Genomic DNA, 15,668 nt, shown 5'->3' on the forward strand with positions numbered 1-15,668 from the left:
GTTAGACGCAGCCATTCGCGAATGCGGGACTTTCTGATACAATATTTTAGTCTTTAATAATTAACGTATCAAAGGCTCGGTATTAATATTTGCTTCGGAGTCCCAACCGCATAGAAGATATTAACGTCTCTGTAATACTGTGTCCAGGCTAAGGGGAGAGGACATATTGAAACCGCACAAACTTTGCTCATAGCTTCCACGGGTACGTGTAAATATACCGGGTAGCTGAGATCGAACGCTCCGGTAGACGTTATTTAGCTCGACTGCAAAAATGTCCTCTGGTGTCGAGTCGAAATGATTCGTTGTTTGTCGAGGCGTTCGAACGCTACGATATCATTTTTCGAGATGAACTACGATTGCCTAATAAAGTGAAACGAAAGAGCGGGAAGCGCGCGATGGCGATTAAATAAACGCTAAACCCTCGGAAATTCCGTTTAAATGGGACGCAGGGGAGGATTATACATACATACGTCTTCGGGAGAAAACAATTAATGTTTATCGGGAAGCTCGCACAGCCGTTACCCGACAAGCCGGTGGTTGTTTCAGAACCGGTGGCGCTTAAACGTGCTATAAGCGTAGCAGAGGGTCAAACTAATTCGATTCTAAACTCTGACCGCATTGCGAGAAAGAGACGGAGGTCGATGGAGGGGGTGTGGGAGGAGAGAAAAACCACCCCCGCACAGGATGGACACAGATGGCACTAACCGCGCCGTTAAATTCTGAACCTGTACCTCTAATTGCTCATAGACGAGCCGGCCATCCTAGTGCCAGATGCCGGGGAAACTTGTTAAAAGCACGCGAACGCGATTACTCATTCGATCCCGTTGGTCGGTGATTTACCGTATAAGCTAATCGAGCATGTAAATTAATTGGCCAAACTGATATAATAATTGTGTGTTCATATTAATTGGCGGCATTATTATTTCATTCTGCTACCCCCGGGTTGCGATAATCAATCGCGAATTTGTTATGCTTCAGGTAACGAGGGAAACATCCAAAGAATAATAAAATGACGATGGATGTGAGTAAAAGCGAACCGAACAAGAACGGGGCTGTTCAACAGGACTGCGCAGGCTGCGGGAAAGCGATTACGGAAAGGTAAACTTACTCGATCGGACACCATCGATTTTCCCACTGTCTTGTTTTACATCGAACCGAATATCTTCTTCGTTCAAGGTATCTTTTGAAGGCACTGGATATGTTCTGGCACGAAGACTGTTTGAAATGCAGCTGCTGCGCGTGCAGACTCGTCGAAGTTGGCTCGACGCTGTACACGAAGGCCAACCTTATACTGTGCAAGAGGGATTATCTGAGGTGAGTTTATCGTCCTACCATCTCCCTACTAACGAGCGCGACAACTATAAAAATTGTAACATCGATTTGTCGGCGATATCGCGAAACGATAATTTTATTCTTCTCGAATTACCTTGACGTTCCATTTCGTTACGCTCTCGTAATGCCAATAAGCGGCGGAGAGTACCACGGAGGGTAAAAACCGCACGCACGATCCACCCTGGCGAGGAGAACGGAAGCAACAAATCGAATTTTACAGATGAGTTTCCTTTATTGAATACATCCACGTCCCATATAAACAGACGGGGGCAAATAAACCATTTCGAGATCACAAAGTCCCGAGGGAACGAGCGCAGGTGGCGCGTCTGCAAAGAGCGCTTGCTATCGAGGTTCCGTGGCCTTTATTAATGGCCCAATATTTGAAGATAGCATATTCGTGGCGACCGTAAGTTTATTGATTCCCTCTGTACGCGGACTAAAAGTCCTTCTCTCTAATGTCACCCACGCGAGGGACACAGCGGGTCCGAGCGATCCGAATTACGTAATTTCCTGCCAGGGTGAAAAGCAATATCGTTGCAAAATATTGCCCCGTGTTTTTATATAACACCATTAGAAAACTGCCCCTCTTTCTCGATTGCGCAGACTTTATGGAAGCACCGGTCACTGCTCGGCTTGCAACAAGCACATACCGGCGTTCGAGCTGGTGATGAGGGCCAGAACCAACGTTTACCACTTGGAGTGTTTCGCCTGTCAACAATGCAGTCACAGGTAAGTCGTGTAAAGGCTCTTCCATCCAGAATTTTCAATACCTATCCTTGGGAAATCGTCCAGATTTTCGAATATTTATTTATCGCTTATAAAACTTGGCTATCGCGTCGACGCGGTAGTGGCACAGCTTCAGACGCGATACCGGTATTATTTTATTAAATCTAACGAGAGGCGGTGATTAAACATTCACAACCGAGGGTGGTGGGAAAGTCGCTGGTTTCTGCGAAGTATTCGTCGTGGCAGCTCATCCGTATAACAATTTAATTCGAGCCACCCCGGCCGTGAGCCTGGGGGGGCTCGGCTAAACTTCTGCAACACTTCTCTTACTTATTCACAACAACCAAGTTAAGCTGAAACTCGTTCGAGTCTATGTTTAAGTCTGAACACCTCGCTGAATCTGCTGGATGGAGGATAATCGGCGGAAGAATCAAGAAGCCGAGAGTAGGCGTCGTGTCTTCGCCAGTCGGGCTAATATAAAGGAATCGGTTTCATTGTTACTCTCGTCTCGTCCTACCTGACACCGTCTGCCGTCGATTTGAATAGAAAACAAACTCTATCTAGTCTTCTGAACTTACTACGAATTTAATACTCGTTCTGGCCGAATCTCCCCAAGTCGTTAAACCTGTCGAACGTCATACGGGAGAGAAGGGATTGGCTCGCGCGACGTACCGATCACTGTTTAACTTTTATCTCTGATTTTCACGGCAATTGGCGCGTCGGTGAGCTTCGCGCGAAACTAGAATTCCTAAAAAAATGGTTTCATTATAGCGGTAACGAGAAAGCTCTCGGGAACCTTCTGCCGTGACGGGCGTAATTGACGCGAGCGCGCTGCGGAGGGGCGTTGAGACATCCAACGCGAGAGGAGATCCGAGTGGAAAGTCAGAGTTGCGAACTATGCGAGCGACGTGTAGGTGCCTGGAGGTGTACGTCAGATGCAAATCATGCCAGCTAATTTCCCGGAAAACTAACGAATATCGGAGGGGGCAGATGGGGGATTGGGGGCGGGGGGACCAAATGCCCGCCATGAGAGACGTTTGTGCGTAACCGAGCCCCAATAGTCCGAAATTAGCAAATTAATTAATGTCCCCGGTCGAAATTATTCCAGGATGTTGCTGCGTGCGCTATGTCAAAATTAACGGGCGCACATCGATCGGACAGTGGTTTAAAAACTAACAGAGCTCGTTCTTGCCCGGTCGAGCCCGGTTCGCGGAAGGGTCGTCGCGACATTTCGTGTACAGAATGTCAGATTGCGGCATTTCTCTGACCTTTCGTGCTTCAACTGCTTTCGTTTCGGATTAACAGGCCTACAGACTACCGATATCGAAGACAACGAGGCCCTCGCGTACACGAGTACTCTGTCGAAAGTAAAATTTTTACCGCGCGAGCTTCTCTTCGAGGCAAGAGCTTCGCGGCGAGACGGAGAATAAAGTGCAAGTTGAAAAAAAAATAAGGAAGAAGGCAAGCATGGAACCGCGAATAAAGGTTAACAGCCCGGCGTGCTCCTAGCCAGCGCACGTGACTATCGAGCGAAACCGATTACTGCTTAAAGATACGTCGAAAGTATACTTTCTTTCGTGGTCGAAGGTAACGTGCAACCCTTAAGGCGAACCATCGGTTAGGGGTCGAAGCGGTTGACCGTAGGTAAAACGGAAACGGATGTGGCCGTTGGGTCACGCGATCTCCACGAGCCAAGCATAAAACACCTGAGTTGTTTAATCATACGCTCCTAAGCCGAGTCGTACATCGTAAACTCGTAAGGGCAAGCCTCCTTCTCTCTCGTTTTCTCTCGATAGCCCTCTTCCTCGCATGCGGTTCCTCCTACCGAGATGTACGCGACGATAAAAGAACTCCGTTTATCCATTAACAGATACGTCCGTCGAATTTACTGTGCGTTCTTTACGAAAGGATTCTGGTCCTCGCCTCCGACGAGTTGCGGTCGACGAAGTATGGTACTTGAGAGTTATAATTAGAAATTAAGAAGATTCGACGATAGATGGACGAGTAGCAATTACGAACGTCTCGAGGAACTCCGAAGAGGCGTTAGACGCCAAAGCTTTTTCAACTTACGACTCAGACCGACGGTAACTTGAAACCCCTCTTTTGTCTACGAAAGCACAGCGGCATTGTTGAAGCCGGCGTTATAGCTCCACCCTCGCAGGAGTATAGTTCATTGTTCGTGCTTATATTGTATTTAGGCATTACGAGTTGGGCCGGTTTAATTGTTACTGTTCCGCGGCGCTTATCGAACACGCTGCCCTGCTGCATTCCCACGCGAGTCATCGCCTGGCCTCGTAATTACTCGAAAATCATTAAACTCCCTCAGCCGCGTACGGAACGTGTGTATGTAAGTAACGACGCAGACATTATCAGAAACGTTTTCGTATAAGCATTCGACCTTTCTTTCGCGATGCGTCAGAAGGTGAAATTAACGTGGAATAATATTCCTATCTCGAGACGTTTTTTTCTTCTGTAAATTAATATCGCCACGCGATAAAAGTACACGCCTCTTTGAAATCTCTGCAATCAAATGTGATCCTAAGAAGCCCGCGTGAACGGTGTTCGCGAAATAAAATGACAAAGGGACGCCTCTCCTCGACGTTCTAAAGTAGAAGACCCCCTTGAACGAGACGACGTCGACGTGCGAGCGTTTCGATGTTCGAACGAGGCCACCTCGAAGTCGCACAATGCAAAGTGAACTTGGCGTTACGAATTCACGCTCTTCGGGAGGGTAGCGAAGAGAGGTGTAGGTAGGTAGGAAGGTCGTGAAGGGTGGAACGAGGCGAGCCGCGTAGAAGGGAGCGGCCATTTTGTTTCCGGTGTCCCGGGAGCACTTCCGGTCACCGTCACGCAGTTCTGCGTCGCGTAGTGCCCCCGAGCTCCTGAGATCTCCTTCCACGATTATATTCAAATTAAATGCGGGAGTCTGACCGGTAATATACTGCCGCCAATTTAGCTACAACCCCCTGGAGGGTGGTTCGCCTTACCTCGTTCACCGGGCATCCGACTTTAGCGCTCTGGAAGAATTCAGCGAGTCGTTTCTATCTCTCCGCGTTGATCGCGCGTGCCGAAAACCTACTCGATGGGTGACGAGGAATATGTCTCGCGTCGGTTTCACCCGAGGAACGTAGAAGCGTGCGTCGGCGATAAACGGTTTTAGATTTACCACGCGAGGAATCCCCTCCGGCGCCGACGATGAGTCCCGTGATTCGCGACGGTTAGTGGTAACCGTACACCAAGGACATCGATCACTGGCAAAATTTCGACATCCAAGAAAAACAACACCGGATGGACGTTTTGTGATCGTCAATAGACGCGCGACAAACAAGGAATTCGCTTCTGGTTTTCGATGCAAAGCTTGCCGCGTATCGCGTTCAAGCGCCGCTGCATCCGAACAGTGGGGTTTCAGTTGCACCATTTTCAATGCTGATAATCCGACGTACCGGGGAGCCTCGTTGGACGAACCGAACCAGCTTTGTCACCGGATAACCTAGACTCGCATTGCCGGCTCCGGTAGCGTCAGCGATAGACCTCCCCGTTCCTCTCCAAGCCCCCTCCTCCGCGTATCCTCCGCGTACACCCCCTTTCAGTCGCCGCGTTTCGTTTCGTCCCCCTTCGCCGAAACTCCCTTCGAGAGCGGGCCCTCCCGTAACCGATCGCGATCGCGATCGCGACCGAGGGACCGCGCACGCACGCTTCGCTCCACTTCACGTAACACACCGACTTGCGGTAATAGACGTTCCGGCGCGATTATAAATGAAACCTGTGACACGTAGCAGGATAGAATTACTTGGACGATCTGATAGATTCCGTTGCAAACGATCTTGCAATTAACAAACATTCAAATAAAAACGTCGCGTGTAATGCCATCGACGTTTGATAACCAAAATTAAGATTAGCGAGTCGCACGTAATACCGTCTATCTCACGGTTACACGTGTATTTTTGGGTTACAATAAACGTCGCTGCACCGAGCCACCCATACATGGCGACTATGGTAATCCGAACCAAAAACTCTCCGAGTTTAATGGAACGCGATAACCGATACGAATTGAACGCTGCGGTGGAATGGCAACAGGTTCGGTAAAGGGGGCGTAGCTAAATCGAAGATACCAAATGAAACGTTACGATGATCCCGCGATACGGAGGAAAAAACGAACGCGAGGCCGCGCACTGTACACGTATCGTATAATTCGACTGTAGGAAATGAAAACTAGGAATCAATTTTTTGTTAAGCAAACTGGAAAGCACAGAAAAACATCGCTATCGTCGAACCGACGGTGATTTCCGGAATAACGAGAAACAATGCAAAAGTTGAGAGAGCTCGATATTAAATCTCGATAGCCAGGAATCTTTGCGCGAAACGTTAATCGATCGGGACAAGTCCGTGAACGTGGCACATTTCACGCAGCCGGCACGGATTGTTCACCAAGCGGTGCTTTTGGCGCTGACAATACCGCAATGCACAGGTTGCCCTAATAAAACTATGATCGCCGGATAAAACAGTGCAGTGCATGCTGGTAATTAGTGGTATACATAAATCATTGGCAACGTAGCACGTAAATGCATACACACATGCTAACGTGTACGCGAGCCCACACCGTTGCTCGTTACGACCCCTGCACCCTTCGCCGCCGACGGTTGAGCAAACGAGAGACCACGTATACGTTTAATGGGCTACGCGATGTTACAAACTTGGCCCGCGTGTACGCGATTACATGGAATCTTTCCTTTTGTTACGTCAACGTCGATTTTGATGGGCAAATTCGCGCCGTGAACACGAGTAAACAGAAAAACAGAATCTAATTTAGCGTAGTTCGAAAATTGATTTCCTTTGCTGAAAAAAAAACAACGTAAGGTATCCGTTATCGGAAACCAAGAGGCTCCAATTAGCTGTCAACGGAATTAATTCGCAATAGCTGTCACGCTCGCGCCAGCGTCGGCGCCTAGACAGACGTAAGCCTTGGATTTTTGAAAGGCTCTCATGCAAAGTGATGGCTTAATCTCCGGTTTACGGGTCTTGTTAGAAAATAGACGTACGTAAGCCACGCATGGCTTAAACGGGGCATTAAACTCTTCTCGTATATGGTATGCGCGTACCCTATATCACTCTGACAACTTGCGATTAGTTCGCCCCGAGTAACGTCAGCTTTGCAGCTTTAACGATGCCTCGCGTTTTCCGACCATTTCGATATTTCGTCGCGTGGCAGATCCTTCCTTCATTTTTCTCGGAAGTGCTAGCACCGTACGTAACGCGAAGAATAAATAATTTGTACTTGTACTGCTGCATTGCTAATGGCGCTAATGGAACTGCTGGGAATACGCTCGAGGGGTGTGTACGCGGCGCTACATTCTGTAAGCAAACCATTTCAAGAAACTAATCTCTATTCGTGCACTTTAATTATTTCCTCGAGTACATACAACGTACACTCGGTATTTTAATTTTTTTTCTTCTGGAATATTACTTTCGCACGCTTCGATCTCACGAACAGTGTTCGAATACATCGCTTTACAAAATATTGCGTGTAAAGTACGTTTGCGTTCGTTCTCGATTCGATCGTTGATATTAAGCAACCGTGTTCTCCGGCAGGAACGAACGTTGCAACCGCGAGGAAAAGTAACGAACGAACGCGAGACTGCGTGCGCGCTCTGCGTGAAGCGCGCACGACAGAATAATTAACGAAACATCAAATTCCGTTAAACGCGGAAAATTAATCGAGCAAACACGAAATTAGCTGAAGCGGACGGCAGATACGCAGCTGTGTGCGCGGAGACCGATGCGTACACATCAGCGTTTATGTGTACACGTACGCACACGTATTGGCGTTACGTGGCCGCCGATAAAACGATACCGAAATTGCCGCACCGCGGCGAATGTCGTTATAGAAATTAATGCGATTTCCCTCGGGCTATCTACACCCCCGTCCCCGCTTAGATTTACTATAACCGTAATCGAAATATAATCGAGTGCATCCGTGGTGCGTGGCTCGTGTTTGAAACGCGACTCTTCCATCGCTGTTGTCGACTCCGGTTGCCAGAGGAATTCCTTTCGATCCGCCACCCTGTAAACTGTCAACGTGTTTCGCTCTGTGTACAATGGTACCGGCCAGACGTCGACCGATCTCGTGTTTTACAAACATCATTTGTATCCGCGCTGTAGCGTGTGTACGCGTATAAATAACGCGCGGCGTCCTGCGAAATGTAATTTTTGTCTCGCGCATGACTTGGCATCAGCCTAGCCAATTATGGAGAGCGACACGTTGCCGTACGCGGCTGGACAACGTTACCGGTGGGAAACTTCGCGAAACGAATTATTCGCGTTCAGGAACAGACGTCAACGCGTGTTTTCGACGTCAGGGAAAAAGAGGAGCGTATCCACACATCGAACGCATCGACGTTGAGCGATCGGCACGAAGACTGTTGTAAATTGGTTCGACGCAATCACAGGAGCGCGTTCTACGGAGGAAAGAAATGTTTAATTGCAAATTAGCGGGCGAAGCTATGCGACGAATGTTTTAATACATCGCGGTCGATACTATCGCTCGAATTCGCGTTTGCCCGCTAAGCAAATTCTTCGAAAACAGCGGGAACACGGGCGGTGGTGGTGGTGGTGTCGGCGGTGGAATCGAACGCGGCAGCCAATAAATAATGAGAGCGCGATCTCTCGCGCGTGACCGTCGATAAAATAATAATTACCAGCGACAATGCGCCCGGTACAAATTGCCCGTTAATTTTTGCCGATAAACATTCGTAAGCCCGCGTAGAAGCGAGAACCGTATGCACGCGACGCGTAAATAATGGCGAAAATACGATCACGAAAAGCGCGTTCACCCCCGCGCGTGAACAGCCATGTGTGGGTACCGTCGAGTGTCCGTGCACGAAACGGTCGAACGTGTGGCGGTGGAGGTTAGCCTCGGCGTAAATATCACTAGACAATAATTTGGGATGGTTATTAGCGATAATAAAATCCGAATTTATCGGACGGTGTCCACCCCTCCGCCTCCCGGTTCGACCGTCGCGATTTATAATCTGCATTCCGTGTGCCACGGCACGATCACGCGTTACAACGAAACAATGCATCGACGATACGGGTAGATGGAAAAATTAATTTGCATATCGACAGGGTGGTAGTACGACGATTCCGCTCGCGCGTAGGCGTCGACGAGTTTCGTTGGTTATTCGTTAAACGACGTATCTCCGCAACGAAACATTGTATCGCCGTCTGTTCGAGGCAGCTCGCTATGGTACTAAGGCGCTATCCAAAAGCTGTTCGCGCGTAACACATTGGCTTCTGAGTTACAGAGCGTCTGCGGCAGACACTTCGTATCTGGTGGGCTGCAGCGGAGTTAGACGACTCGGTATAATATCACTTGTCACGTCCAACGTCAGTTCGGGAACCTAGACTATTCGGTTACTATACGGTTGCAATAACAGCGTCTCTAGCCGAGAGAACGTAAACTCGCAACCATCTAGACAGCTTGTCCATTCAGTTCGTTCGCGACAGTCGCGGTATGTCGATATCGCTTGTTCTCGTGTTCGTGCGACTCGTGGATCATTCTCGAGTATGCCTTCCACTGGCGATGATAATGGATAGGCATCCATCGAGGCAACGTGGAAAAGTTGTCGCGCGCAACACGCCGACAACGTAAACCTCGTGGTTTCAAGGTCCCATCCAGTGCATCAATTTCAACTTTACTCGGCATCTACCCCATTTTTAGAAGTCGCATTTTCTTCCACTTAACTTTCCCGACGATAAGGGCAAACCCGACGTCGACGCCCCCGCGCGATGGGATGAGAAAGAGGGCCAGGGGTTGCCCGAACGCATGCAAAGTAAAGTTGTTCTTTAGTTCGTTAGGTCAGACCAGCGGCAGCCAAGAGTGGCTTACCGCTTTACTTACGGGACTCGAAGGTGAAAAGATAACCCGAAAGCATTATTCACCGCCGGAGAGAACCCGGCGCGGATGTTACACGAGACTTTACAAACTGAACGACGGCGACTCGCTGACGTTACCAAATTTCATCGTCCCCTTGCGTTCTCGTCGTTTATATTAGCCCCGAAGAGCTACGAATTCACGCGAAACGAGACAAAGTTCCGAAATTGGTCGGAAGCGAAAAGATCTCGTCTCGTACAGTCGATATTGTCATTACAATCTCGTTAAAGACAAAGTTTTGCACACCTCATCACGAGGGTAAAAGAGGATGCCCAAGGGCCAGTCTATGGATAGCCTTCTCTTCGAGGGTACAGAATGGATTCGAACTCCCAAGGGTGAAATGGCTCATTCCGACGCACTTATCCGGCGCAAGCCGTAGATAACCATAGATTAATGGGGCTTGGTGACTCGGAAGGCGACGGAAAGAGAGGCAGAGAGAATCGAAGAAAGTGAGACGAGGATGACGACAGAGCTAGGGTAGAACCGGATAAAGACATGTGTCCCGAGAAGAGGAAAGAAGAAAGGCGATCTATAAGAGAGGGCGTTATACCTTACTCGGCGACCTCGCTGATTTATAGTTTATTGAGAAATATGGCCGTTGCCTCGCTTCTGAGAATTAACCCCCTTCTTCCTCTCATTTCTAACGTTCGACAGCCTCGTTCGTGAAGGAGGGGGAAAAAGTACAACAGAAGCAAAATTTTTGCTGTTATTCTACCGTTGACGATTCAACCAAGCGCCTTCCCGCGGCTTCGTCGAAATCGAAATCAAATTTTCATCGTTTATCAGATAAGACCGCATTAATACTCCTACCATAGGCAGTCTTCGAAACTCCTCCAGCTTTACGCCAAGTTGATGGACTTTGCTTAATGCAAAGCCGACCCACGGAAAGGATTAGGCTAGCTAAACCCGCTAACAGAACTCTCTCTCTCTCCTTCTCTCTCTCTATTTCGCCCCCTAGGATATTCAGTTATCAAGTGCTACCGGTCAGAAGGAGACGCCGTTAGAAGTCAAACAAGCTGCTCTAAGCGAGATAACGTTGCTCGTCGGACCTGTAACTTACCGGATAAGGAGGTTACCCCGATTTTTCAAAACCAAGGAACTCTATTAACGAAACTAGGGTTCCGTTGTTACCGCCAATTTCAATATTAGGCCGTGCGTTTCGCCGTGCGATCATAAAGCATGGTTTCCCGTACATTAGCCAAGCCAAGAAGTTTGCTTCGGGAGATCCTGCGTCTAACTTCGTACAAGATTTAGTAATTAAACCGTGGCTCGCGCAAGTTTGAATTATCCGTGTTCGGGGTCCTGCGCCGGAGAACTCTTAAGGGACCGATTTGTTAATTAAGCTTTCGAAGCATTCTACCTTCGAATTTCCACGAATCTCGAACGTATCCTGAAACGCGCGTACGAAAAATTTGTCTAGCCGTCGCGGTTAATCCCGCGTGGCTTTAATTTACGACGCGGTTTAAAGTAAAATCGATCAAGCTTACTCGAATAAACGTGGCGGGTAAGTCATCTAATGAGTTTTACCCGCTTAAATGGATCTCTTTAATTGTGGGCTTAATTTTAGGGTTTACATTCATAACCCTTCCACGGAGAGGGGTCGTATTATTCTGCCGTAGGGTGCAATTTATTAAATCCGTTCCGGAATACGCTCGATTCGTTATACGAGTACAATACGCGAGACACTCTACGTGTGCGTGCACGTCTCGAAATAAAGAAAAACGATGAAATCGGAGCGCGATGCTTCGATTTTCATCGGTCGTTCCGATTACGCATCGACGAGTCGTGTAAGCGAACCGTGCGTACCGCTTCAAAATTGATTTTAACGACAGAATTAACATCGAAACAATCTGCAGTTTCCGGTGGAATTACGTAAACGATTTGAATATTTTCCAGCCAAATTACAGGAACGTCAACACCACCGTTGGTATCCCTGTCATCCACAGCACTCGACTATATGCATCGAGGGCAGCGCGCTCTCTTTCGTGCGTAAAATTGAATTAGCGTTTTTTTGAACATCCCTCGTGTACTTACTGCTTGCACGTGTACACGAATTTTGTTTACCCGTGCTCCCTTGGCGTTCGATAGTAAACAGGAATTGTTTGGATAGCACGCGAACACACGAGATTTCCAATCGCGGTCACCGTCGACTAGGGTTAACAACAATAACAACCCTACGGATTGTTGCGTAACGAGAAACTCTCCAAAATATTTTACACGCTCGCTCGCGTTCGCTGGCGTTATCGTCGTCGACGTTTGGGAAGAACCTTTGAAACGTTGCGCCCGGAGCTTGATCACGGAACGGCGGTGAACCGAGAGAAACGAAATCTCGACATGCCCGCCGGTTACAGCCACGGTTACGGTTACAGTTGTTCGGTAACTTCGATATTCGATATCGGTACATGTAAGATTTCCGAGATGGTAGTTTAGCTCTCGACCGGCTACTCCGTTGCAGGCTACTTAACGATGAAAACTTACGTAGCAGCGTAATTCGCGTTTAATGCCGCTCCCCTTGACGGTTCGACAGCTCGTAGACCGAGCCGACTTAGCGGACCACGGTCCTCCACTTCCGGTATGGCCTCTCGAATACGCTCGGCCTGCATCAGCCCCATTCAAATTAGCCGGAGTTTAGCTGGAATTATGGAGTACGGTAGCGTACTTCTCGACGATGCTCATCGATGAGCATGAGTACGTGCTTACGAGCTGGTCGATCGATTATCTGCCGCTGCCATAATTGGCAGATTTCCGCGTTATACGCATTGATTCGGTTCTCGCCTGGGATGTGAGAACTGTTTCGTCGATTGGCAACAGGGTCAAAGGACCATCGAGCATTTCGGAACGAAGCCTGCGTTGAAATCGAAGATTCGCGGAACGACTCGACATAGGCATACGTACACGTGCGTCCGGTGCATGCGCGTGTTCATGCGTGCGTGTTATAGTTCGTTGCCGTTAACTGGCAATTATGCAGATTGGAAGCTTAGCCTTTCGAAATGGGCATCGATCGTGTCGACCATCCGTACGGTTATGCTGGCGCATCCAGTCAATACGCTTCCGTGAAACGGAGATAATCGTCCGTCGAATCGGGGTCGCGATTTCCTTTCCTCCCCGTCTCCTTCCCATCGTTTATCGGTGGCGAAATGTTTGGGAAACGTTTTCTGTTATTTGCACCGGGACCACCGGGAACGAGCGTTCGTTACCAATCGAGGAAGATGGCGATTCGCGGTTCGTAGCTGGAACTCTTGACGAGACTCTCGCTTGACGTCAATTTCGAGAGATGAGAGCCCGCCAGGCTTTTCTCGCAGTCGGTGGTGTCGTGGCTGATCCTGGAGAAGCGATAAGTACCAGCCCCGAGCGAATGGTAGATTTATTGCCAAGCTCGTCGGTTAACCTCTCGCTACTACCTTTCCTTTTCCGTTCTATGTTTTCTTGCTTCACTCCCATCCCTCCCTGGTCTTCTCCTTCTCATTTTCTTAGTATGGTTCTTGCCCTCGTCTTGTTCCGCGACCGAGAACGATTCGTACACCCCCTCCTCCCCAACCCAGACGAAACTCAACTTCCGTTTTATTGGCGGAAATAATCTTTGATGTGATTGCGCTTTGCCTCGGAACTTTTTCATTCGAGTCCACGGGGGTGACTGTCCGATCGATTCGCGATACGAAGAGTCGATTGAACCTGAACACCGGCAGCCACTCTTCGTTCGTGTATTTACGATAACGTTTGTTTCTCTTTCCTGTCGTGGCTCGTTACATATTAATGCGGACTCGTATTAGCATAACGTCGAAGTATATCGACAAGGGAAACCGTAAGAACGATATAAAGCACCCGAGGAATCTCAGGAGAAAAAAAAATATGACGATGGTTTTTTCCTCCGTGGAACGAAGAGTAATGCGTTTCAATTGTTCGATAAGACGCGTCATTAAGGAGCGTCCCGACGATGACGACGCGACCACCGAGCGTGCCACGTAGAAATATCACGACCTCATCTCGCCGCTTCAACCCCTTTCGGTCGCGGCAACAAAGCCGCGTTTCTCAAGGTATCAACGGCCCATCGCTGTCTTAATTTCCTTCGTAATCTGCGTTATTAATATAGCTTAGGGTCGCCGGCGCGTAATTTCACGCCGCATAGAAATTAATAGAAAGACGAATGCCGCCCCCGCGTGCTTCGTTGCCGAGCATTCAACCGGAATGGCGAATAAACTCGGTAACAGAAAGTTTTCGAAAATGTCAGAAGAGCGTACGATAGACAACGGGTTGAACGTAATTTACCATTTGCGAATTTACAAGTACTCGTCGACATAATGTCGGCGATACGAGCTCGCCAGAGCGATATCGGACCGGTAATTACCAAAAAAATCACGCGCGTCCGTTCCCGATTCTCGAGTTCAGGCTCTCGCTCCGTTCGACGTCGATGGGACGCGTGACATGACATAGAGCCCGTGAACATTTCCACGTCACCGTTCCGACGCACGGTCAGACAATGAGTCGCGATTCGAGACGCCGCGTTGTGTATTATCGAGTGGCATTCCGACGCGCTACCGGCACCGGAGCGACGTTTAGATAGCGACGTCAACTGTCTGCAGGGGTAAATCTGTCTTGGAAGCAAAGGCAGCGCACTTCCCCCAAACGCGCCGACGACGAGCCCTCGCTACCGAAGCGAGCGAATTCACTTCTGATCGAATTAGCGCGTCACAGTTCCCTGATACCCCGACAGTCTGAATTAATTAACAGGAGAACGCGCTAGGTAAGCAGCCATTATCGAAATAAAGCATCACGGTATGAAACGTCGCGACGGCAGACAAGCTCTGCGACCAGATGATATTATTGAAATTCGTTTGTGTATAACCGTGAATTTTGTATAAAAATCGTATCACCTATTCCTCGCCAATCCGAGATGCAATTTTATACTTAAGCGAAAGGCTCTTCGTTTCTGTGTTGCTTCGGATCTCGAGCCCCTATTTTCCGAAAAAATGTTCCTCGTCGGCAGAACGCCTAGAGTTATATCGAGCAAACGCCTCGGCACGGAGGAGCAACGTCTTGACTCCATTAACTTCACACTTAGCAGCACCTTAGAAACCCCCGTGCCGTCGGAAGATCTGATTAGGGGTTCGAGTCTCTACTAAACGCGTTAGTCTCCACTGTAGAACGTCGAAGGGGTGAGAGTACGGCTCCGTCAGGTGCTAGAACGGCAGCTCCGCGAGGAACCAGTGTGGGGTAGCGAAGGTAGGAGCGGTTGTTCCTCCATAGTTTGATGCAAATTGAGTAGGAGCACCACCAACTACCAAGAATATAGACGCTTTCTCTGGATCTTCTCTCTCTGTCTGGGTAGAGACTCGGTGATCGAGTAGAAAATTTATTCCTTGCGACCTTCCCGCCGTCGTTGCATCTCCTCCCTACCTCTGGTCTTGACTGCCACCGAAGTGTTGCCGTTTGGGGTTTCTCACCCTCCGGTCTCGTACTCTGTTTGCCAGCGAATCTCGGAGGCTTCCTCTCGACTTAGCAACAGTCAAAGTCGCGCCACGGAAAACGGTTAACGGTTCGCGTTCTATCCTTGTCGATGGTACCATTCTCGTCCCCGATATTCCTCAGCATCCAAAAATATTAACGAACCTGGGATTTCGTAAATCCTTAACTCGTCTCAATTATACCTCGAGAGGATAATACCGCGAACCATATTCGAAGT

The 15,668-nt window shown here is 48.8% G+C and overlaps 1 protein-coding gene across 5 annotated transcripts in view; it reads left to right on the plus strand.

Moving 5' to 3' along the window:
• LOC128873744 (LIM domain only protein 3-like) overlaps positions 1 to 15,668 on the plus strand; it is a 77,692-nt gene that overhangs the window by 51,284 nt on the left and 10,740 nt on the right. For all 5 annotated transcript variants that reach the window (XM_054117543.1, XM_054117541.1, XM_054117540.1 and 2 more), the window contains 3 exons: positions 979 to 1,098; positions 1,177 to 1,314; positions 1,936 to 2,061. In XM_054117543.1, the coding sequence (XP_053973518.1) occupies positions 1,010 to 1,098; positions 1,177 to 1,314; positions 1,936 to 2,061 (353 nt within the window). In that variant the 5' untranslated portion in view covers positions 979 to 1,009. The remainder of the gene's footprint in view (positions 1 to 978; positions 1,099 to 1,176; positions 1,315 to 1,935; positions 2,062 to 15,668) is intronic.

Source organism: Hylaeus volcanicus, chromosome 3 (assembly GCF_026283585.1).
Source record: "Hylaeus volcanicus isolate JK05 chromosome 3, UHH_iyHylVolc1.0_haploid, whole genome shotgun sequence".
NCBI classification, from domain to species: Eukaryota; Metazoa; Arthropoda; class Insecta; order Hymenoptera; family Colletidae; genus Hylaeus; species Hylaeus volcanicus.